The 27277-nt window shown below is 39.8% G+C and overlaps 1 protein-coding gene across 1 annotated transcript in view; it reads left to right on the top strand.

Moving 5' to 3' along the window:
* The window catches only part of UNC5A (unc-5 netrin receptor A), a 526348-nt gene that overhangs the window by 436566 nt on the left and 62505 nt on the right, over positions 1–27277 (top strand). The window contains exons 9-10 of the mRNA XM_040406692.1: positions 10681–10768; positions 14410–14578. Coding sequence (XP_040262626.1) covers positions 10681–10768; positions 14410–14578 — 257 coding nt within the window. The remainder of the gene's footprint in view (positions 1–10680; positions 10769–14409; positions 14579–27277) is intronic.

The following is a 27277-nucleotide window of genomic DNA, read 5'->3' as shown; positions in this document are numbered from 1 at the left end:
CACATTACCACACTTTGTCCTTTCTCTCTGTACTTCATGTCTCCTCATGAGCTCCATTCCCACAAAGATTCAGCTAAATATAATTAAACTGTATTCAGGGTCATAATCCTTGACAAGCAGAGCAGAGAGGAGAATGAGGCAGCTTTTTACCTCAGTGTTGTGAAGTAACTTGTCCTGATGTGTGATTAGAACAGAATTTGTTTCCCCTAATCATTGCTCCCTAAACAAAATGAGCCATTATAACTAATAAAAGGTATTTGGAAATATACAGGTGAAACTCGAAAAATTAGAATATCGTGCAAAGTTCATTTATTTCAGTAATGCAACTTAAAAGGTGAAACTAACATATGAGATAGACTTATTACATGCAAAGCGAGATATTTCAAGCCTTTATTTGTTATAATTTGGATGATTATTAGTGTTGAGCGGGAGGTGCCATATTCAATTTCAACGAAATTCACGAATATTCGCTAAAATATTAGTCTCATATTCTTCTAAATCGAATATTCGTCATTATTCTAGTTATCGCGATTAATATGCGATTTAAATAATCGCGTATTGCGATTTTAACTTAATGCAACTTTCCTATTGGTTTAATATCTAGAATTAGTGAAGATGACGAATATGACGAATATATTCGTCATATTCCTCTAAACGAAGATAACAAAATATTCTCCATCTTCGTTTTAGCTCCATATTCGTCAACTTCGCTAATTCTAGCAATCAAATAGGAAAGTTGACTATAGAGACAGCTGTGTTTAATTCGCTATGCGATTATATTACTTTGCTTTTTTTTATAAATAGAATAATTATAATAATTTTCAAGTATTATAATAATTCTATTTATAAAAAAAAAAGCAAAGTAATATAATCGCATAGCGAATTAAACACAGCTGTCTCTATAGTCAACCTTCCTATTTGATTGCTAGAATTAGCGAAGTTGACGAATATGGAGCTAAAACGAAGATGGAGAATATTTTGTTAACTTCGTTTTGAGGAATATGACGAATACATTTGTCATATTTGTCATCTTCGCTAATTATACCAAGCCAACCATAGTAAACCAGGTCTAAGTTGAAATCGTAATGCGATTACTTCAAGTTATATTAATCGCATTGCGATTTCAACTTAGCACTGCTATATTCCATATTCGTTCGTTAACTTCGTTAATTCTAGGCTAGAATTAACGAATATGGAATATAGCAGTGCTAAGTTGAAATCGCAATGCGATTACTTCAAGTTATATTAATCGCATTGCGATTTCAACGTAATTCTCAAATCTGACAGTACATTCTAGTATGGAGGCGTTCCCATGGTGATGGGGACGCTCCATGAGTAAGGAAGACGGCAGAAGCGACAACGGGCACTGACTGGAGCAGCCAGGAAGCCAGGAATCCTAAGGACAGGTAAGAACTACTTTTGGGAAGAAAAAAATCTAACAATAAAAAAAAAACGAATATTCGAAATAGCGAATTTCTAGCACTATATTCGAAATATTTGCGAATTAGCGAAGTGCCGATATTCGCAAAAAAAAATTCGCTATTCGAATATTCGCACTCAACACTAATGATTATGGCTTACAGCTTATGAAAACCCTAAAGTCACAATCTCAGGTACCCTTTGCTCAGGGGGTATGGATTAATTAGCTGACTAGAGTGTGACACTTTGAGCCTAGAATATTAAACCTTTTCACAATATTCAAATTTTAAGTTGCATTACTGAAATAAATGAACTTTTGCATAATATTCTAATTTTTAACGTTTCACCTGTATTTACTGTATAATAAAGTAATATTTACGTATTTTTATTTTCTTAATTCCCAGAGAACCCCTTTAAACAAAAAAATACATGAAAGGTCCTTTTTAATAAAGTTGATTCTTATAGTTATAACTGGAATCAATTAGCCAGAGGCAACAGCAGCAACAATCCGATAATTTCACTGGGCACCATGTAATGCTTCATTTCCCCTGTTGCAGGGAAACTGAACATTGGCAAGTTCTCCTTAAAATTACAGATGATCACTCGGGGTACCAGCAATGCGGCTCAGGGCTCTGTCATATCAGCATTTCTTGTTTCTGTTTTTCTGCTCCAATATGAGAGCAAAACAATGAAAATAATTGAAGTGCCGGATTCGGCACATAACTGAAGCAGACAGAGCCAAACCTAACTTAATAATGAGATCCGATCGGGTTCATGCAGGATTTTTTTATCAGCTATTTTTAATGATAACAGAGGTTCCGAATGGAGCCTCCAATGCAGATGCGAACATATTACAAATTGTTATATTTTACATATTATTGTTTGCTTAACATAAATCTTTATATCAAACAGACATTCAACAAATACTGTGTGGACCAGGTATCCAAATAGTCTAAAATGTAACTTTTACTAGATATGCCATAAAACAATGAATAAATAAAACACAAACACCAAAAACAGTGAGCAAGTCAGAAAGACTGAATCAATATCAACACACCCAAATGTTGTCTGGTCATAACATGAGGTCCAGTCTTACCGCCTTCAGACTGGTCACAATATTAGTATAGTACAGTCTTACCGCCTCCAGACGTGTAGGTGAACATCAGGTGTGTGATTAGAGAATATCCTCAAAATGCAGTGGCCAAGGACATTGAAGACTGGTGCTCTGGTTATGCGTGTCAAGAGCAGCTACACAGTAGTGACCCTAATACTAATTTCCTCATAGTTGATAAATAGGAGGGGGGCTAATACATTAACTGCCTAGCAGAGACAGAGCACCCGCCCCGATAGGGGCGACCCCATATGGAACCTGTCCCTAGTTAGGGGCCTATTCCCTATACTTGCCCTCACTATTTTCCTACATTGGACACGTAGAAGAGGAAAAAAGAGAGGAGGAGGTTAACAATTGTTACTTGGGTCTATGAAAACCCAGAAGTACTGTTAAAACCAGGGCGCCAGAGGTGATGGAAGCAAGTGAGAAAAAGACGAAGGGTAACAAGGTGGTGAAGAAGGCAGCTAGAGGTAGTGTTAGCAAGAGCTATGCACTTGGTAATCAGACGAGTGTTATAAATTGATAGTCAGGAGAAAGGCATCGCAAAAGGCACCTACCAACTGGCCAACAACAAAAACGGAGAGACAGCGCCACTTTCACACACATAGAGAAGAATAGTTTGTGGTGACCCAAAGGATAGGGTGCACGCTAAATCTGGTGGAGTATTAAATCCCAGAAAAGAGATGCAATAATGGTGGTAGTAAAGTTAAATTAATTGGGGGTGCCAATTGATCAAATTATGACCTACAGTAATAATAGTAAGGAACATAAGACACATACACAATTAACATCTGATTAAAAGCAATTCCAGAGTATAACTCCATTTAACTCACTTCACTGGGGGGTTGCCACCAGGATAAAGCTTAAGACACCTGGGGCAAAATCCCCCTGGGCCGGGATCACCTGTAGTATAGTGGAGATTGCAGTCAGCTCTCTAGTGGTGCGATAAGGATGGCAAACAGCACGCGGATCAGCAATTCGTGGTCAATCTCTTTAATCCAAGAATATGCGGCTCAATGCGTTTTGGGGAAGACATAAAATCCCCTTCATCAGGAGCAATTACAAAACAAGTATGAGTAGAACACATACAGTACAGACCAAAAGTTTGGACACACATTCTCATTCAAAGAGTTTTCTTTATTTTCATGACTATGAAGGCATCAAAACTATGACTTAACACATGTGGAATTATATACATAACAAACAAGTGTGAAACAACTGAAAATATGTCATATTCTAGGTTCTTCAAAGTAGCCACCTTTTGCTTTGATTACTGCTTTGCACACTCTTGGCATTCTCTTGATGAGCTTCAAGAGGTAGTCCCCTGAAATGGTCTTCCAACAGTTTTGAAGGAGTTCCCAGAGATGCTTAGCACTTTTTGGCCCTTTTGCCTTCACTCTGCGGTCCAGCTCACCCCAAACCATCTCGATTGGGTTCAGGTCCGGTGACTGTGGAGGCCAGGTAATCTGGCGCAGCACCCCATCACTCTCCTTCATGGTCAAATAGCCCTTACTTTCAACGTTTTCCCAATTTTTCGGCTGACTGACTGACCTTCATTTCTTAAAGTAAGGATGGCCACTCGTTTTTCTTTACTTAGCTGCTTTTTTCTTGCCATAATAAAAATTCGAACAGTCTATTCATTAGGACTATCAGCTGTGTATCCACCTGACTTCTCCTCAACGCCACTGATGGTCCCAACCCCATTTATAAGGCAAGAAATCACACTTATTAAACCTGACAGGGCACACCTGTGAAGTGAAAACCATTTCAGGGGACTACCTCTTGAAGCTCATCAAGAGACTGCCAAGAGTGTCAAAGCAGTAATCAAAGCAAAAGGTGGCTACTTTGAAGAACCTAGAATATGACATATTTTCAGTTGTTTCACACTTGTTTGTTATGTATATAATTCCACATGTGTGGATGCCATAGTTTTGATGCCTTCAGTGTGAATCTACAATTTTCATAGTCATGAAAATAAAGAAAACTCTTTGAATGAGAAGGTGTGTCCAAACTTTTGGTCTGTACTGTATATATAAAAACAAACATGAATTGAAATTCCCGCCCGAATGACATCACTTTCGGTTTCCGGGCAAACAGGAAGTGGTGCGTTCCACTGTGGAACGCATATTGCATATTAAAATATTAGTGGTGACCGTACATAAAATGATTCCATTTCATACATAATACATTTGCAGGAGGGTGAGGGCCCAATTCAAAAGGCCAGACATGTATGGACATCTGCAAAAGAAAGAAAGCGGCGTTTACTGGAAGGCCGGGAGACTAGAAGTACAATGACTTCCGGTTGGGACCTGGTGAAACTCACAAATGGAACGCATGAAGGCCCATGCGCATGCTCTCCGATGGAACGAACCGGGTCTCATGCGCTCCAAAAGCGGAGAAACAGGACGGCATCCTGGTGGGGACACACACAGGTGGAAGCGGACCTGAGCGCTACTTGTGTTCAGGGGAGCGGGGCATTATAATGAATGGAGGGGATTAAATATACTTAAAAGCGCATCTAAATATAGAATGTGCATCTATATATAAAGAAAGGGGTAAAGTGAGTGGGGGGTCAAATATATCTCATATTTAAAAAAGACCCCGAAGGGTAACTCCAAAGACAAACCCAAAATGTAAAAGTATATAAAAATATATAACAGTGCCTGAATAATGTTGGAAGATAAACACGGTCATGATAATAAGGGAATGAACGAATGACAAATAATATAACAGTGCCTGAATACGATTAAAAGATAAAAATAATCATAATAATAAATAAATAAATGAACGGATAATAAGTTATACGCGACCTAGTACGCAAGGTCCAACAGGGACATGGTAAGAAGCTACTCCGACTAATAAAACAGATATGTGCAAATGTCAGACTAAAAATAGAGTGAACTGGAATAAAATATCATAAAATAACAGTATCTATCTGTACTTGTCATAAGGGTATGTGCGTTGTCAAAGGAATTAAAAAAAAACACGAATAATCCATTAAGACGTACATATACTGTATGTCCCAATAGAATATATGATAAACTAATCAAAACAATCAACAAATTAGTATCCTTAGTAGTTCATATGTTCAAGTGATTCGTTAAGACCAAAAGGGGTGAGAGTATTGAGTTTGAAAATCGAAAACATTTCTTTTCTACATAATGTCTGGTAGGATTGTGGGATCCACTCAAGGGGCGTAACTCTCAGTAAGGATGGGTAGCTCTTAACATGTCCCTGTTGGATCCTGCGTATTAGGTCGCGTATAACTTATTATCCGTTCATTTATTTATTTATTATGATTATTTTTATCTTTTAATCGTATTCAGGTACTGTTATATTATTTATCATTCATTCATTCCCTTATTATCATGACCGTGTTTATCTTCCAACATTATTCAGGCACTGTTATATATTTTTATATACTTTTACATTTTGGGTTTGTCTTTGGAGTTACCCTTTCGGGGTCTTTTTTAAATATGAGATATATTTGACCCCCGACTCACTTTACCCCTTTCTTTATATATAGATGCACATTCTATATTTAGATGCGCTTTTAAGTATATTTAATCCCCTCCATTTATTATAATGCCCCGCTCCCCTGAACACAAGTAGCGCTCAGGTCCGCTTCCACCTGTGTGTGTTCCCACCAGGATGCCGTCCTGTTTCTCGGCTTTTGGAGCGCATGAGACCCGGTGCGTTCCATTGGAGCGCATGCGCATGGGCCTTCATGCGTTCCATTTGTGAGTTTCACCGGGTCCCAACCGGAATTCATTGTACTTCCGTGTCTCCCTGCCTTCCAGTAAACGCCGCTTTCTTTCTTGTGCAGATGTCCATACATGTCTGGCCTTTTGAATCGGGCCCTCGCCCTCCTACAAATGTATTATGTATGAATTGGAATCATTTTATGTACGGCCACCACTTATATTTTAATATGCAATATGCGTTCCACAGTGGAACGCACCACTTCCTGTTTGCCCGGAAACTGAAAGTGATGTCATTCGGGCGGGAATTTCAATTCATGTTTGTTTTTATATATATGTGTCCTACTCATACCTGTTTTGTAATTTCTCCTGATGAAGGGGATTTTATGTCTTCCCCGAAACGCGTTGAGCCGCATATTCTTGTATTAAAGAGATTGACCACGAGTTGCTGATCCGCGTGCTGTGGACCCGCAGTGTCTAGATCTGGGGAAGTGTCCCGTACATCTTGCTGCCTCACCGTTTGTATAACTAAGTGGGGAGAACCCACTTCTCCCCACTTAGTTACACCAACGGTGAGGCGGCAAGATGTACGGGACCCTTCCGCACATCTGGACACAGCAGGACCACTGTCAGACTGTGTCCACCCCTTTATAGGAGTAGATGCGATATTATACTATTAAACTTCACTAAACATATTCCCCTGATGAGTCCCATAGCAGGGACGAAGTGTGGCATGTAGGGAATTAGTGAGGGCAAGTATAGGGAATAGGCCCCTTACTAGGTACAGGTACCATATAGGGTCGCTCCTATCGGGGCTGGTGCTCTGTCTCTGCTAGGCAGTTAATGTATTAGCCCCCCTCCTATTTATCAACTATGAGGAAATTAGTATTAGGGTCACTACTGTGTAGCTGCTCTTGACACGCATAACCAGAACACCAGTCTTTAATGTCCTTTGCCACTGCATTTTGAGGATATTTTCTAATCACACACCTGATGTTCACCTGCTATCTACATGTCTGGAGGCGGTAAGACTGTACCTTACTAATATTGTGACCAGTCTGAAGGTGATAAGACTGGACCTCATGTTATGACCAGACAACATTTGGGTGTGTTGATATTGATTCAGTCTTTCTGACTTGCTCACTGTTTTTGGTGTTTTATTTATTCATTGTTTTATGGCATATCTAGTAAAAGTTACATTTTAGACTATTAGGATACCTGGTCCACACAGTATTTGTTGATTGTTTTGGGAGTGCGACGCTATACCTCGGCACGTTGGAGCTGAGTGCACTGAGGTTGCTTGTAAATTTTGTTTACAATCAAACAGACATTATCAAAACTATATGACCTTGAACTATCTGTCGTATTTAACTTTTTTTTAACAATCCCTTCAATATCATGTATAACATTATAAAATATAATTAAAAAGTAAAGAGAGTGTAAAGAGAGAAAATGGGAAAGAAAGGTTGGTAAGAAAAGGAAGGAGTAAAGAGTGATGGGTATTTATCAGTTTAAGGCTTTTGGATCTGATATTCTGGTATGGATTAGATATAGCACTGCAAAGAGACAAGTTTGTGGGAGGAGCTTCCCCAGCTCAGTGGAAGTTAATAGTATACCTTCACAGATGAAAAATGCAAGGAGTCCTGATCTTCAATCCACTTAAAATTATCCATGCTCTATCCATGGATCTCAGATTCTAAAAAAAGCTTACCGTATTTTTCACCCTATAAGACGCACCGGCTCATAAGACGCACCTAGGTTTTTGAGGAGGAAAATAAGAAAAAAAATATTTTGAACCAATAGGTGTGCTTTTGGTGGCTTTTGAACTAATTGTGGTCTGTGGATGGCACACTGTTATGGGGGATCTGTGGATGGCGAACTGTTATGGGGGATCTGTGGGTGACGCACTGTTATGGGGGATCTGTGGGTGACGCACTGTTATGGGGGATCTGTGGGTGACACTTATGGGGGATCTGTGGGTGACACTTATGGGGGATCTGTGGGTGACACTTATGGGGGATCTGTGGGTGACACTTATGGGGGATCTGTGGGTGACACTTATGGGGGATCTGTGGGTGGCTCTTATTGGGGTCTCTGGATGGCACTGTTATGGGGATCTGTGTATGACACTGTTATGGGGGGGATCTGTGGATGACACATATATAGCATCTTATGCTATGTGTCATCCACAGATCCCCTCCATAACAGTGTCCCTGTAGTGAATGACCCTCAATACAAGGGGTGGGGGTCGCATCTGCTTTTATAATGACAGTGGGGCCCGTGCAGTGACTGTATTCTACTACACGGGCCCCGCTCACTGTATAATCGTATCTGTATTCTGTAATAGTTAATTGTGTATATAATTGCATAATCAGCGCTACGTACAACTACAAGCGCTCGGTAGGTAGCAGAGAGGAGGGAGGAGGCAGGCCGGGAGGACGGGCGGCTGGCAGCGTGAGTCACTACGTCATGCACCCACGCCGCCTGCTTCATTGATAAAGTGGGCGGCGCAGGCGCGTGACATAGTAAGTGACGCGCCGTCCGCCCGTCCTCCCGGCCTGCCTCCTCCCTCCTCTCTGCTACCGACCGAGCGCTTGTAGTTGTAAGTAGCGCTGATTATGCGATTTCATTATATACACAATTAACTATTACAGAATACAGATACGATTATACAGTGAGCGGGGCCCGTGTAGTATAATACAGTCACTGCACGGGCCCCGCTGTCATTATAAATGCAGATGCCAGCCCCCAGCCCCTCCTCCCTCACAGCTGATACACCCGCCGCGCGGCATCGCGGCGGGTGTATCATTGAAAATACGGCAAAATCAGCATCATTCGCCCCATAAGACGCACTGCTATTTTTCCCCCACTTTTGGGGGGGAAAAAGTGTGTCTTATAGGGCAAAAAATACGGTACATTATTGTGAGCTATTCCAACCTGTATAGGTTAGTGTTGGAGATAGTTGCTTCCAATGCAAAGATTAGAGATCATGTTGCAACCAGTACATTTTATTTTAATGCAGATATGTATTTTAACTGTGTTTCTTAGTAATGTAATTCCAATAGGCAAATTTTGGAAATTGCCGGTAGTTTAACAGCTAATTTGCAAAATAATTTGGCAAATTTGTGTCCAGTCCAGTTGATCTCTGAACATTCCTACTGCATGTGGGGAAAAGACTGGGCTTCCTCAAACATCTCCAGCAGGTGAAGTCTACCAAGAAGAACATAACTGGCATATAGTACCATCGTGTGAGCACTACAGTATATATAGATTTTTTTTGAAGTTTGATACATCTTAAAGTTTTGGGTGTAATTGTTGAAGGTGTTGTCCGGATTCAGAGCTGAACACGGACATATCTCCATTTTCACCCAGGCAGCCCCCCTGACTTGAGCATCGGAGCAGTTCATGCTCCGATGCTCTCCTTTGCCCTGCGCTAAATCGCGCAGGGCAAAGGCATTTTTAGGAGTTCCGGTGACGTATTGGGGCTTGGGGCTCTCTATGGGGCTGCCAGGAAGGCTTTAGCGCTGCCCATGCCAGTAAAACGGCTAGGGCAGTGCTAAAGCCCGCCCATCAGAGCCGGTGACCCCACCAAACACACTGCTCGGCGGAAGTTTCCGCCTGGCAGTGTGTTATGATAAACAAAAGAGCCCGTGCCCTGCGCGATATAGTGCAGGGCAAGGGAGCGCATTGGAGCATGAGATGCTCCGATGCTAGCCTCAGGGATGCTGCCAGGGTGAAAATAAGGGTATGTCCAGGTTCAGCTCTGAACCCGGACAACCCCTTTAATAGTGCAGTAGCCTCAGGTCTAGAAGACTTTTTACCAGGCTGTTAGATTAGATGAGAATGTTGTAGTTGGGTTTGCAGTTGAAGATTCTAAATTAATGAGACTTACATGTTTATAAGAGTGGGTTTGCACTAGCATTATGCCATTGCGTTATAGGTTCCATTTATATCTGAATATAATGGAATGCCCAGACAGAATGCAAAACGGAAGCCTTTAAGAGGTCTTCTGTTTGATCAGTCATAATAGATGTCTATGGACAAGCATAACAGATGCGTCTGGTTTCCGTTATTCAGGACCTGTCAACAGGACTTTTTTTTTTCATCCAGCATACTGGAAACCAGACAGATCCGTTATGCTTGCCTATAGACGTCTATTATGATGGATCAAAATGGAATGCCCCTTAAAGGCTTCCGTTTTGCATTCCGTCTGGGCATTCCATTATATTCAGTTATAAATGGAACCTATAATGGAATGCCATAACGCTAGTGCGAACCCACCCTTAGCAGTGTTGCCTAAAGTAGACAACCCCTTAAAGGCATCTTATGTTCATCTTGCTACCATTTTGTGTCTTTATTCACATTAAATTTATATTTTACATATCTGAGTCAATATAAAGCTTGGGATTGTACATGCATTATAGCCATATTCTGTCTGCTTTACTTCAGGACTCAGTTTGCTCATACCTCCAGATGCCATTCCCCGCGGAAAAATCTATGAGATCTACCTGACACTTCACAAACAGGAAGATGTGAGGTAGGTCCCTGAATACATTTATAATTCATCTTAAATTTTTTGTGTATTTCTAAAGAGGCAAATTAAACATTATTCTTAAATTTCAGCTTAAATCTGGAATTCTGATTAGGTAGAAAGTCCATGTTGTTTTGCTCCTATGCAAACACTTAGGATACCGGAGGTTTTTTCGTTTTTGCGGTTTCATTTTTCTTCCCTATGTTCCTTGAGCCATAACTTTTGTATATATTTCCGTTCACATTGCTGTATGAGGGCTTATGTTTTGCGAAACAAGTTGTAATTTCTAATGCCACCATTAATTATGGCATACAATATAGTGGAAAGCGGTAAAAAAAATCCAAATGGGGTGGAATTGGAAAAGAAAACGCAATTCCTCCACCGTTTTAAGGGTTTTGTTACCATGGCATTCCGTTTGTGGAAAAACTGACCCATGCCCTTCATTCTCTTGGTCAGTATGATTACAACGATACCCCATATGTATAGGTTTTTTATGTCTAAATAGTCTAAAAATACATTTAAATTTTGAAAAAAGGTTTTTTTTTTTACATCAACATATTCTGAATCCTATAACTTTTTTTAAATTATACCTACTGAGCTCTTTTGGGGCTTATGTCTTGCGGGACAATCTATAATTTTTATTGATACCATTTTGGAGTGTGTGTGTGACTTTTTTATCAAATTTTATAAAAATTTGTTGGGAAAGAGAAGCAATGAAAAAATGACAAATTGGACATTTTGACCCTTTTTCCATTATGGCATTTGACGTATTGGAAACATATTTTTATATACTAATAGTACAGGCGTTTTTGGTCACGGTAATACCCATGATGTCTATATTTTTTGCTATTTAGGTATTTATTTTTTTATTATACGGAAAGGGGGGTGATTTAAACTTAAATAAAAAAAATTATATATTTATAACAGTTTTTTTTACCTTTTTGTAATGATTTTGAAGCTCATATTTGAACCTACAATTGTATTTTTTTTTTCTTTTGAACAATCATATTTTTAAAATGAATTTATTACTGTCTATTGCTCATTTTTTATGTTGGCCTGCCATCTGGAGGCCAAAATAAGAATTGCAGTATGAATGCTCTCAGCCTCTTCTACAAGAGCATTAAAATCAATTACCGGGATTCTCATTGGCCACAGAGGATACCGGAAACACCCCCAGAAGCACGAGCATAAGTGTTGAGCGAGCATTCTCGGCCAAACAGCAGTTCGAGTTTGAGCATCGCTATGCTTGGCACATCACAGTGTTTGGCCGAATACTGTGTATGCTCAAGCAGAATTGAATACAATAAAAACCAATGGGAGACCAGAGCATTAAACCAGGCACCCCCTGCTATGAAGAAGAGAGAGTGTCTGGTTCACAGAAAAAGGTTAGAAATGGATGGAAACACCACCAAAATTGTTTGGAAACAGCATGGAGAGGACATGTGGATGCATCTCGGACTCCTATTACCCATGACATACAATAGACAACCACATAAAGGCTATTTGCCAAAAGCCAGGTATGTGCAAGCCAACAATCTATCCATGAGACAGATACAGTCAGCATACCTTACAATGTCAGCCTTGTGCACTATGAGACTTTCAGAACCAGCTCTCATCTGACTGAGAGCCAGTAAGCCTCAAAGTTGCTTCATAACTGTTGGATGGCTTGGGTGGACCTGCACACCTAGATCATTATCATTAGGGTGACAAAAAGTTTTCTGATTGTCCTAACATAATAATCAATAACTTTTCTATACAGTTTTGTCATGTAAACTCATTTGCATAATAGTGGGAATATGCAAATTAGTTGAATCTGGTTGTTTTTCACCTGAAACACCATTTGCATGGAAAATTCACGATAAAAAATCCCAATTAGAATATTTGCGATCAACACTACTTATTAACATCGCCATATATTGGATTCATAGTCTTATGAAAAGACTATGAATCCTATAGATGGCGCTGTTCATGACTCATGAACAGCGCCATCTATTGGTTTCATTGTCTTATGACAAGACTATGAATCCAATAAATGGCGCTGTTCATGACTCATGAACAGCGCCATCTATTGGATTCATAGTCTTTTTTTTTTAAATACATTTTATTAGGTTTTGATATAATTTGCACATTTACATTCAAAGGTACATATTGGATTACAAGGTCATATTCCTTTTTTTAAGATATGTGCAGTGAAAACAAAGATAAAACACATATAAACAGTGCAATAATCCTTCCCCTAAACATTTCCCTTCCCCCCATAACCCTCCCCTCTTCTATACAGGTGATGTGGTTTAAAGTTTTCTTTTTATTATGGGAATTCCTGGAGGTGTACAGTGTCTCATTTCGGAGTTCATGTGGATTTATTGTTGTGTAGTCTTATGGCAGTGCGTCTTTATATAAGGATTGATGATGCTTTATATGTTATTGGTTTCATAGACTTAAGTTATGACAAGTCTTATGACTCATGAACAGCACCATCTATTGGTTTCATAGTCTCATGACAAGACTATGAATCCAGTAGATGGCGCTGTTCATGTAGTAGTAGTAGTGTAGATTGCGAATATTCTAATCGCAAATTTTTATTGTGAATTTTCCACGCAAATGGTTTTTCAGGTGAAAAACAAGGCAGATTCTGCTCATTTGCATGTCTTTCCCATATGCCCATGTTTATGCAAATGAGTTTACATTACAAAACTGTATAGAAAGGTTATTCAATACTATGTTAGGACAATGAGAAAACTTTTTGTCACCCTAATGATAATGATCTAGGTGCGCAGGTCCACCCAAGCCATCCAACAGATATGCAGCACCTTTGAGGCTTACAGGCTCTTAGTCAGATAAGAGCTGGTTTTGAATGTCTCATAGCACACAAGGCTGCCATTGTAAGGTGTGCTGACTGTATCTGTCTCATGCATAGATTGTTAGCTTGCACATACCTGGCTCTGTAGAACACCTGAGCATCCCGATGTGTTTGGCCCGAGCACTTTGGTGATCGATCAACACTAGCGAGCATTACTTATTGCTGTTCACGGTAATTAGCCGCAGGTCTCTGATGTTTGAATTAGCAGAGACCTGCTGGCCATGATGCCCGCTGCACGTGCAAGCGGGCACCATGTTTCCCTATCGCTCCAGTGCCGTACATGTATGGCTCTGGTAGCGAAAGGGTTAAAAATATTTTACCATTTTATGTCCACAGTCTTATAGAGACACGTGTCTCCATAGTTACAAACTACAAACCAACCCTGTGTAGTCTAATCCTGCAGTCATACTTCCAACTGCTTAAAATCTCTTTCAAATCTACTGTATATTCATCAAGTGAGCAGTGTGTGTGTAGTCTATAATCTAGGGATATAGTTTCACTTTAGACCATTAGACATAAAACAGTAGGATAGTATTATCATTATTGCAAAGCTGTTTATTTTTTGCAAAAATTGCTTTATGAGAGTGTTTAGTAAAGTGTCCGAATAGTTTAAGTAAGAATAACTGAATAGTGGTTTGCATTCAATTTTACAAGGCAAATGGATTAATTACATAGATGATTGATAGATAGATAGATAGATAGATAGATAGATAGATAGATAGATAGATAGATAGATACTAGAATCATCCTCATCTCACTTAGTCTACCTTTCCTTTTTCTTCTTGAGGTTACCTCTAGCTGGCTGCCAGACACTTTTGGGTCCCATCGTCAGCTGTGGACCCCCTGGAGTCCTGCTTACACAGCCTGTTATCTTGTCAATGGATCACTGCCTGGAACCTAGCCCTGAGAACTGGACTGTGCGCCTGAAGAAACAGTCTTGTGAAGGCAGCTGGGAGGTAGGTTACACAGAGAGCATCAGAATCACAATGATGGGAAACTGGCTGCAAGCATACTGGCAGGCAGTGACACATGCATACAAGCTGATATACTAGCTCGAAAAAAAAAACTACAGAGTAAATCTGCTGCTTTTACATTTTAGATCGTTGTCCTGCAGTTCACTGCAATTTCCACTTGAACTGGCAGAGGGCACCACAATAGTACCAAGCTATTGATGAGAGTGGCAAGGTAACAGTAAAGACCTTGTAATACAGCAGGAATATAGGAAACCCACAAATCAATAGCCATGGCGTGATCTCTTGCTCTGTACACCCGATCTCCAAATGCTAAGAATTCATGTATTACCCGTCCTGTCTAAATCAATTCATTATTTGTTCCTGTTCTTGTATTTCAAGTTAGGTAGGCACCAAGTTATGTTTTGAAAAAAAAGTCTAATGATATAATGCTACATAGAATACGTGAGTTAAGGCATGGCCTGGGGTCTTATTACATTATTCTGACAACCTCTAAAAGGAATTTTCTAAAGACAGTCCTGTCAAGAAATGCTATAGTAATATGATTCCCATGGAGGGGTCCCCTACTGAGGACACCTCTCTATGAGCTAGAACAAAGACTTATTGTTTAAGGGCAGCCCGAGCAGACTCGAACTGTATTTGCATCATATTTACAGTCTAACAGCGCCTGCTGTACGCCGCGGTTCTTCCCCTTATCGCCGTGGTCCCGGGCGTCGCGCTCAGTGGTGACCTGTGGTCGGTGCTTCCCATTTCACCTCTGCAGTTCTGGGCTCTGTGTCTGTAGGTGGTATTGCTTTTGAGAATTTCGCTCCACAGCTTCTACTCAGCCCTGGACACAGCATGAAGTCATCTGGTTTTATGTTACACTGCTCTGAGGGCAGAGCGCATCACTCCCTGGGCTGTGTGGGTTAGGTCAGGTCAGGTGACCTCACTGACCAACCCTGGCTCTCCTGCAGGTATTTAAGTGGCTAAGCCCTCTTCCCAGATGCCTCAGTGTCAAGGTCCTTGAGTTTGCTGGTTTCTGATACTCTCATGTGCTCCTGATTTATACTTCGTTCCTGGACTCTGCTTATCATCTGATTCTTGCCTGCTTGCCTTGTCTCTCCTGTTGCCGTCCCGGATTGCCTGACCTGTACCTGTGCCACCTGCCCTGAGCTTTTGCCTGTCTGACTACGCCTCTGCCTCTGCCTCTGCCTCATCCTTTGATACTTCACTGTTGCTCCTGGTAACGATCCTGCCTGCCTGACTACACGTGTACTTCTGGTACCTACCCAGGTATCTCCTGGTCCGCCTGGACCAGCTGCCACTGACTCTGGGATTGCTCTGGAGTAGCCCCTGGCAACTACCTTAATGGCACAAATCTATCCTCACCATCTGAGGCTCTAGTGAAAACCAGGTAGTTGCTTAGACACGCCCCTCCAGAGTATAGCCAGTCAGTGGCACAGTGGGTTCACACCCACTGATCGGTGACAGACAGCCCCTCATGTGAATGGCCACCATGTCATTTCTCGTGAAGGAGCGACAGAAATTTTTGACAAAATTAGCTTGAGTCCCAGCCAGTAAAGCAACCCCTTAAATTATTGGCAAAGCAATGATGAATTACCATGGGGACTCTGCTCATCCTCAAACAGTAGTCACTCTAAAGAGCTGTTTTTGGGAGCATGGATTTGCATATTGTATTTTTTTCTAGGTCAGCACTAAAAATCCATTGGAAAATATCTGATGTGTGTGAACATAGTGTAATCAAACATGGGATATGGATTGTAAGATTTGAGGTGGATTTGTGTCAAATTCAACATGTGTGAGACTCATAAAATGTATTACCACTAAAAATGCTATTGAAACCAATTGGGCTTTTATTCCATATCACATGTGGTGTTTAAGCCATTTTTTAGCCATGTTTTTTTTTCTAAATGACGTTGGCCAGCGCTGCTCACATGATCAGTGCTGGCCAATCTGAGAGCAGCAGAAAGTGAGGTCACCATTCCGTTTGTTGTGTATTTATTTTTTCTTGAACTGGATGGTCACTTTACGTATATCCTCTTCAATACAGTTGAAGAGTTTGATGCAGTTTTTGATAAGTTTGATGCTGTTTTTTCAGCTAAAGTCAGAAGTGGGTACTTCCTGTATATTTCCAATTCTTTTTGAATCTACTTCTACTACTGTGTTTGACTAAAAAAACTGCATAAAAAACTGGACACATTGCCATCACACTGCAAACTATCACAAAAATACATGCTCATAGTAAATAAAAAATGCTTATTCATAGAAAATTTCCAGTCTATGAAAAACGTTCAGTCAATATTTAATATCTTCTGCAGATTCGTAGCTCAAGTGTAGTGCAGCCTTAAAATCTAGCCATGCAGCTTGTGCACAAAATATTCAGCCCTAATTAACTTTGGCAATCGAATGTATAGTCTGGTTGGACTACATTGTAGAGTCATTGTCACTTTGGCATAAAAAAATATTTACAGACTCAAATTAATGCAAGCCATTGTATAAATCCAGTAGTTTCTGTGACATTTTAGTGACGAGCAGATGTCTGTGGATAACAGTCTGTAAAAAAGTGAGAGCACAAATAGCTGAACAGTGTGTGACAGTAAAGAAGATCTGTTGATGGCCTCTCCAGGGTTCTGGTACAGTCAGAGCTGACGGTTTCCTCAGATTAATTATCAAATATATAATGTTTAAATGTGAGTTTGATTTTTACTGACAATTTCTCTGAAACCACCCTGGTGATAAATGTTACAACTGTCCCTCTGCTGGGACCTATTCATTAAGAAAGCCAACAAAGGATCAACCTTCCCTTCACCTTGCTTGAGGGCATCTTGGAAGGCTTAGAAATGACTATTTAAGTCGCTGAAAAGAGGTTTCTACCTCAAAAAGGACGATTGTTGACATGTTTTGTGAGCAATTTGTATAGCGTTCCATGTTATACCTAAAACCCATAGAACTCTAGGGAATAACTATTTATTTGAACAAAAGCAGCATCAAAATTTCATTATTGTTAGGTCTAGAAATAACTCGATAATTTGACCTTATCAACCTCGCTATTTCACCGAGTCTAAAACTCGCCATAGACACAACAATTACAGTTGCAATAGATGACCCATCCATTATCATTGGGATCAGCAGAAGGTCCTTTTACGTTCCATAACCACTGATAACCATAATGATGAAAATGATTTTGTACATGATGGATCACTGATTCAAAATACAAAACACTAAATGTAATTAACTTAGCACATATAATACACATTATATACATACTGTAAGTGTGAATCCAGCTGTGAATGATAATACAGGCTGTGACTGAGTGAAAGGTACACAATATAAGTGTATTTATAAGGTTACACACAGCGTACTGTATGTGACGTTATTAATGGTTTGGTTTGACTGGGGTTCAGGATATCCAACCTACACCACTGACACAGATACAAATATCAACTATGCAGGTCATGCAGACAATGAAAACATGTAATGCTTCTTGTCAATGATAGATAGATAATAGTTATGTGCAACATATACTGCAAATAAATACACCATATACATGGTACACATAAATGAATACACCATATATATACTACACACACATACCACCCAACTAGGAAGCTAAACAATCAGCGGTGCGCAAAGCAATGGAAGCAAACATCGCACCGGATCAAGACTCAGCTGGTAACACGGTCCTCCGATCCAGTTGTAATTTTAACAACCGGATCTGGAGAACTGGAGGGCACTGGCTGAATCTCATGCTTACAGACAGACAAACAGACAGATGGATAGATAGAAAGACGGATGAATAGATAGACAGACCGATGGATAGACAGACAGATGGATAGATGGATGGATAGATAGATAGATAGATAGATAGATAGATAGATAGATAGATAGATAGATAGATAGATGGAGGAACTATAGCCTTAAAAGAGGACCACAAGACTCTCCTCAGTTGTTACTGAAAATGCAACTTACAGTAACCTTCTTTAATGGTATTCAACCTATAGACCAGCTCTTTCACTACAAGATGTGGTTACACAAAGGGCTGGAAAAAAAAAAAGAGTCTTCTCCACACAAAGGTTCTTTTCAATATCTTTAGGGAAGATGACTTCACACAACCTTTACATTCTCTAGCATATGTGACCTTTGCATTTATCACAGTAGCTGTTTCATGTACATCTACTAATGAATGAAGGAAACATTACAGGCTCTAGTGCCGAGAACATTACTGCAGTTTTTCTACAGCTTGAGTATCCCTGGAGACATTTTGTTATACACTGCGTGCAGAATTATTAGGCAAATGAGTATTTTGACCACATCATCCTCTTTATGCATGTTGTCTTACTCCAAGCTGTATAGGCTCGAAAGCCTACTACCAATTAAGCATATTAGGTGATGTGCATCTCTGTAATGAGAAGGGGTGTGGTCTAATGACATCAACACCCTATATCAGGTGTGCATAATTATTAGGCAACTTCCTTTCCTTTGGCAAAATGGGTCAAAAGAAGGACTTGACAGGCTCAGAAAAGTCAAAAATAGTGAGATATCTTGCAGAGGGATGCAGCACTCTTAAAATTGCAAAGCTTCTGAAGCGTGATCATCGAACAATCAAGCGTTTCATTCAAAATAGTCAACAGGGTCGCAAGAAGCGTGTGGAAAAACCAAGGCGCAAAATAACTGCCCATGAACTGAGAAAAGTCAAGCGTGCAGCTGCCAAGATGCCACTTGCCACCAGTTTGGCCATATTTCAGAGCTGCAACATCACTGGAGTGCCCAAAAGCACAAGGTGTGCAATACTCAGAGACATGGCCAAGGTAAGAAAGGCTGAAAGACGACCACCACTGAACAAGACACACAAGCTGAAACGTCAAGACTGGGCCAAGAAATATCTCAAGACTGATTTTTCTAAGGTTTTATGGACTGATGAAATGAGAGTGAGTCTTGATGGGCCAGATGGATGGGCCCGTGGCTGGATTGGTAAAGGGCAGAGAGCTCCAGTCCGACTCAGACGCCAGCAAGGTGGAGGTGGAGTACTGGTTTGGGCTGGTATCATCAAAGATGAGCTTGTGGGGCCTTTTTGGGTTGAGGATGGAGTCAAGCTCAACTCCCAGTCCTACTGCCAGTTTCTGGAAGACACCTTCTTCAAGCAGTGGTACAGGAAGAAGTCTGCATCCTTCAAGAAAAACATGATTTTCATGCAGGACAATGCTCCATCACACGCGTCCAAGTACTCCACAGCGTGGCTGGCAAGAAAGGGTATAAAAGAAGAAAATCTAATGACATGGCCTCCTTGTTCACCTGATCTGAACCCCATTGAGAACCTGTGGTCCATCATCAAATGTGAGATTTACAAGGAGGGAAAACAGTACACCTCTCTGAACAGTGTCTGGGAGGCTGTGGTTGCTGCTGCACGCAATGTTGATGGTGAACAGATCAAAACACTGACAGAATCCATGGATGGCAGGCTTTTGAGTGTCCTTGCAAAGAAAGGTGGCTATATTGGTCACTGATTTGTTTTTGTTTTGTTTTTGAATGTCAGAAATGTATATTTGTGAATGTTGAGATGTTATATTGGTTTCACTGGTAAAAATAAATAATTGAAATGGGTATATATTTGTTTTTTGTTCAGTTGCCTAATAATCATGCACAGTAATAGTCACCTGCACACACAGATATCCCCCTAAAAAAGCTAAAACTAAAAACAAACTAAAAACTACTTCCAAAAATATTCAGCTTTGATATTAATGAGTTTTTTGGGTTCATTGAGAACATGGTTGTTGTTCAATAATAAAATTAATCCTCAAAAATACAACTTGCCTAATAATTCTGCACTCCCTGTATGGGCACACTTAGTGTTCATATTTTTCTGCAGACAATTACACACTTTGGAGTTTTCCAAAAATATAAGTCCTGACTCTCACATCTTACTTAATACATTGAGTGTCATGTAAAACAAAAATGAAGTGACCATATTAAAGAGGAACTTTCATGGTTTTATATTAATTGAGATAAATACCTTTTTTTAAAATATCGCTCCTGCGCCTCACTGTGCCCCCCTGTATTTTTCACGCTCAGTATGTAAATACTGAGCATGGGTACAGGGAGGAGGAGGCGCCAGGGTTACTCTATGGGTGTCTACTTCTCCATGGCTGTGCTGCAGACCAATCAGAGCGGAGAGCTTCACAGCCAGGCAGAAGGTGAGCTTTTTTCTTTCTCCCTTGCTGTAATGTATGGTGTGCCATAAATTACCCAATTACAATAATGATTATTTGTACATTATAATTGGACAATGTGGTACACCATAACTCTGTCAAGTTATTGAACAGGGCATTACTCCTGTTGCATATGGCGTCACCCTGTCTTGCGGAAAGAAAACATTTAAGTATGCATAGCATTGCTCAAAGATGTCCATGTACGTGACTGTGATCATGTTTTCATCAAAGAATACTGTACCCATAATCTGCATAACCATAGCCAAGCACTAAATGCAGATTTTTGGATCATGAAGTGGCTGTTGGTGCAGCTCGTGTGAATCTTCTTGTGTCATTACGTGTGATTATAATGTTGTCATTATAATGTTCTTTGAATAAACACACCTGGTTAGTTGAAACCACGCTTCATCTGACATCATCTATTGCAATGGGTCCTAATGTCGTTGCAACGTGCTACTGTTTATCCCCTGCTTTAACTCTTACATATGACTTCAGTAAAGGACTTACAGGATTCTGATAATCCTCTCCTGAATGTCTGCAACGGCGACAGGTGTCCAAACATGGGGCGCCAGCCACAGATCCTGTGTTACACCATATATTGTTTTTTGCTGGAATGTGAAGGTCCAAAATTTTGCCAGCAAAGCAGTCTTATATCTTTTTTAAGGAGACCATGCATACATAGGCCTCCACTATCGTAATTTTGTGTTAAATTGAATGTGGCACATCAGGCACACTTACATACCACACTACCACCATCCACCAAGAGTACCACTCAACTGGCAGGGAAGGATACGATGGGTCTAATTCATTTCTTCAACTGTTGAGCTATGATCGGTTGCGATGGCCCTTATAAGTCTTATCCTGTACAACCACACAAGGAAAATAGGGTTCTGTATTTTATGGCTCACCTTATGTAATGTTATGTAGTCAGAGAAAACACATATGGGGTCATTTATTAATCTGACATACGCTTAAATTAGTTGCATTAGGTTAGTTGCACCGCTTTCTGCGACTTTTTCCCCGCTCACGCCAGGTCTAAAATTGTGGGCGTGGGTGGGGAAGGGGATGGTCCTGGCAGAAAATGGTCTAGGAAGTTGTCTTACATTTAGAACTGGCGCTGGGGTGCACCAAAGTGCCTGTTCATAACTCCGGCGGATCCCCCGCCACCTCAGGGGCTTTATTAAGACCGGCGTCTAAAACGCGGGTCTTAATAAATGTGCCCCATAATATCTATTTTGAGCAGTTTAAAATGCATTTGCCATCAAACCTACTTCATAAGCAAAGATGTGCTCTTCTTTTTGGGGAGCATGCTTTGTACAAGTTAAGTATATTGTCCTTTTTTTAAATTCTTAGTAAATATATGCCCATTTTCTGGTTCTCTAAGTATTAATCAACGGTTTATGAAATCAGGTTTTCTTTCCTTTGTACCTTGTAAAATAACCAGAACATATTTTCTTCCATGATGACTGGCCATGCTGATATATTCTAATAATAAGATTTAGAGGCTGTAGCATGATATAGGTATTCCTAGGGAATGCAATGGGTCCCTGGCTGGTATTATTTACTGAACAGGCGCCAGCTGATGGAGGTATCTAGGATGGGATGTAGGTAATGTGTTGTGCGCACTCCACATTTATAATGTCATGTTCTGCTGTTAGATAATGATGTCTAGACAGCAGGTGCACCATAAAAGTTGATGATGGCTGACATAGACCAGAGGCTAGTTGTAATGTTGTATATCACTAGTTGCAATCTGATGTTGGATGCCCGTAGCTAATGCTAAACTAATATAATAAGTGTCAATAATTCATGGGAATTTTAGTGTAGGTACTCTCAGCTTCACTGCTGCTATTTCATTTTTATGATTTCAACATTTTTAGAAATAACAAGTTTTACGGTGGTCATAACCTTGGGCCATTGTGAACTTCATTAAGGGATGAATGGGAATGTTTACTAAGAAAAGAAATGTTGAGTACATAACCTATGATTATCATAAAATGTAGAAAACAGTAGAACACTAGGAGAAGTTTGGTATTTCAAAGGAAAAAAAAAACAATTTACATTACATATGTAAAAACCACATAAAATGCTGAGCAACTTTCATAAATATGATTCAGATTAAGGTTTTTACATTGAAAGGCAATGAAGACTGTTAAAGGCAATTTTTTATCACTGAATTTTGTGTGCGTTCTACCGCCTTCTTTTTCAGTGTATGTGCAGACTATCTTGCTTTATGTTTTACAGAGAATCCACCATGTAGTTGCTCTGATGGTTCCATGTGTACTAGCCCTTATCTTTGAACTCCTGACAGCTCATAAACACTTGTTTAAACTAGGTTCTTGTCAGTTTAATAAGTATAATGAGTATTTATAAGCACTCACGAGTTAAGACGTAAGAGCTTCCCATCTTGCCAACAGGTTCGAGGATAGGCCATCACTTATTTAAAGTTGTCCAACCCCATTAAATATAATGGGGAACATTTATTAAGACCGGAGTTTCAGACGTCGGTCTTAATAAGCCCTATTGCTGGCGGTGGGACGTTAAAGTTATGTAGAGGCGCCGGCGTCTACATAACTTCGGCAGATCCACCGCCACTTCTAAATGTAAGACAGCTTCCTTGCTGTCTTACATTAAGACCATTTTCTATGTCTAAACCAGGCATAAAAAATCATGAATAAGATGGTCCTTCTGGCCCCTCCCCTTCCCTGCCCACGCCCACTTTTTTAGACCTGGCATAAACGGGTAATAAGTAGCAGATTCTGCCGCACCTTTGGTGGGCAACAGAGTCTTTGCCAGATATACGGCACAAAAGTGGAGTATACCCCCCCAATATTCTTATTATGAACTCAGAAAATGTTAATGATCCTACACTGAGGTCTAATTAAATATTAGTCACTACATAGAATGGAATGTGCAAACAGTTGACTACCAACAAGGATGTAAACTATGGGTCTGTTTACCATGCATTTGGTGTTTATACCCAATGATTACGTAGCCCAGATATATGAAACTGTATGCCACTGTTAAAGGTCCATTATAAAAAAAATAGCAATTTGCAAATGCCAAAAAGCCACTGTAGTAGTATTACACTCTTCTAGTCCATGGACTACGCTGTCTGATTGTACTGCAATGGAGAAAGCATTAATCTCCATCTCCTTGAAGTTGCAGTAACCCAAATAGGGTAAGTATAATTGTTTATTACATATTGTAATGTCTTATTATGCTATGTATTTGCTGTATGCTTCAGGAATGATAAGGTACAGTTGGCATTAGGAAAGACATTTTCCATTCCATTCTTCCTCTTTTGGTAGGAGTGGACTGGTCCTACTTCCTGCCAACAGGGGGAGCTTGAGAGTACAGGCACATTCAAAAGCCTGCATTACACAAGTAGACAGCAATAGCCCCAAGTGCTAGCTTATTGATGTTATCGAAGGCATGTGCCATTGTTTGCCATCCTGTGTTCTATACACAGCTAGTCGCAGCAGCACCAACATCAGCCAATTCAGTTTGATGAACACAATATAGCAGTTTTTTCAAGTGTCGCGCCAAGCTGACCCACGTCAGCAAATTAATATGCACTGTCTGAATACTAATGGTTCAGTCCTACCTGCACTGTGCCCTTTCTCTGGCACATCACCGCCTGTTTCTTGACTGCATGGACTTCTAGGCTGATAGATTAGAACAGTGACCAGTACTGACCCAGTTAGTTATTGCTGTACTGTCTTGTCAAGCCTCCAATGTACTGTCACAGAGGGTATTCAGTGTGGCAAGTGGCATCATCACACCCAAGCAGCTGCTACTCCACTAGCGCTACTACTACTACTACCTGTACACAGTTGCATATATACTGCCTTGCCACTATTACTACTACCCCTACACAGCCACACTGTTCTACCACTGCTTCCACTACTATTAACCCTTTTGTTATTGGTATTAACCCCTTTAACCCAATGCCACTGCAGCCAGCGTTTACGTTTTCATTTACCCACCTGCCTTCCAAGAGCCATAACTTATTTTTTTTATTCCGTCAACATAGCCATGTGAGAGCTTTTTTTTTTTTTGAGGGACAAGAATAACTTTTTAAACTGTAAAACAAATAATTTGTGGGGTGGAATGGGGAATAAAGCACAATTTCACTTCCACTACTGCTTTTAAGTTTATTTTTACAGCATTAAATGCAATGCCTTGAAAAAGTATTCATACCCCTTGAAATGTTCCAAATTTGTCATATTACACCCACAAACTTAAATGTATTTTATTGAGATTTTATGTGATAGACTAACACATAGTAGCAAATATGTGTGAAGTAAAAAAAAAATGATACATGGTTTTCAAAAATTTGAATAAATAAAAATATAGAAACTGTGGCATGTATTTGTATTCTGCCCCCTGTATTCTGCCCAATATTTTGTCCTGTATTTAGCTCCATCCATCTTCCCGTCAACTCTGACTAGCATCCTTGTCCCTGCAGAAAAACAACAACTCCACAGCATGATTCTGCCACTACCATGTTTCACAGTGGGGATTGTGTGTTCAGGGTTAGTTTTTCGCCACATAAAACGTTTTGCATTCAGGTCAAAAAGTTCAACATTGGTCTCATCTGACCAGCACACCATCTTTCACATGTTTACTGTGTCCCCTACATGGCTTGTGCCAAACTGCAAACAGGACTTCTTATGGTTTGCTTTCAAAAATGGCTTTCTTCTTGACACTTTTCCATAAAGGCCAGATTTGTGAAGTATACGACTAATAGTTGTCCTGTGGACAAATTCTCCCACCTGAGCTGTGGATCTCTGCAGCTGCTCCATGACCATGGGCCTCTTGACTGATTCTCTAAGTAGTGCTCTTCTTGCCTGAGATGTCAGTTTAGGTGGACGCACATGTCTTGGTAGGTTTGCGGTTGTGCCATACTCCCTCCATTTTCAGTTGAGGGATTGAACAGTGCTCTGAGAGATGTTCAGAGCTTGTGATTTTTTTTATAACATAACTCTGCTTTATACTTCTCCACAACTTTATCCCTGACCTGTCTGTTGTGTTCCTTAGTTTTCATGATTCTCTTTGATCACTAGGGTTCTCTCAAAAACCTCTGAGGCTATCACAGAACTGCTATAGTTATACTGAGAATAAATTACATATAGGTGGACTTTATTTACTAATTAGGTGACTCCTGAAGACAATTGGTCACACTGATTTCAGATTTTTGTTTATTTAAACTTTTGAAAACCATGCATCATTTTCTTTTCTTTTCATTTCACACATGCTTGCAACATTGTGTTGTACATTTAAGTTTGTGGGTGTTACATGAAAAAATGTAGAAAAGTTCAAGGCACTTTATATAGTAAAAACTAGAACAAATTTATTCTTTGAATCATTACAATTTCGAAGATGATAGCAAATTTTATAGATTTTGTTTTTATTTAATGACACATAACTATTTAGTAATTTTTCAGTCAATAGAGCTGTGTCAGGGACATTTATTGTGGGATGATCTGTAGTTTTTATCTGTATATTTGAGATGCATACCAGAATTTGATCATTCTTTATTACACTTTTTGTGATAATGATATATGGTTCGAACATTTAGGCATGCGGGAATACCAATTATATTTCTATATTTTTTTTAAATATGCTAAACAGGAGAACAGGACTGATTTGAATTCTTAATATATTTGATTTATTTTAATATTTTTTTAAGACTTTACTGAAGTATTTTTATGCTTTACTCTGTATTGCAGTGTATTGTGATTTTACCAATATTCGACTATACTCTGAAGCAGGGCATAATAAACAGAAACATGGAAGGCCTGGGGTCCTCTTTAACAACTGCAAGTTTAGTCCAATATCCTGGGGTTCCATCTGCAGCTTTTGTATATGAAACAGTAGCACTATAAGTAAATAGAAAAAAGGTGTAATACAGTACATATCATTTTATAATGTAATTTGAGGGAGTAATATCACTATCAGGGCTATGGAGTTGGTACACCAAAGGTGTCTCTATTTTATCAGAGTCTGACTCCAGCTCCGATTCCTTCACAAATGGCCAATAATTAGTAATAACAAATTTCCTGTGGTAATATTGGGCTTTTTCTCACCATTATATCAATAATCAGGCTGCTTAGATAAAGCATAAAGCAGATTTGTTGCAATACAATTTAACAAAATTAACAAATAACTTAAAGGGAACCTGTCACCGGGATTTTGTGTATAGATCTGAGGACATGGGTTGCTAGATGACCGCTAGCACATCCGCAATACCCAGTCCCCATAGCTCTGTGTGCTTTTGAGAGGAGAGAACAACCTCTGTAGTACTCTCTGTTGGTGGCAAAGTAATGACCACACAGGCAACCTCTCTGACAATAAAATAAGAGCCTTAAATTGATAGAACATAAATATATTTTATTATTAACATGTCTAAACTTCCTAAGAAAGTTAAATTAATTATACAGGGAGTGCAGAATTATTAGGCAAGTTGTAT

The sequence above is a fragment of the Bufo bufo genome, chromosome 1 (genome assembly GCF_905171765.1).
Source record: "Bufo bufo chromosome 1, aBufBuf1.1, whole genome shotgun sequence".
In the NCBI taxonomy this organism is placed as follows: Eukaryota; Metazoa; Chordata; class Amphibia; order Anura; family Bufonidae; genus Bufo; species Bufo bufo.
This window is presented reverse-complemented; position numbering and strand designations above follow the sequence as displayed.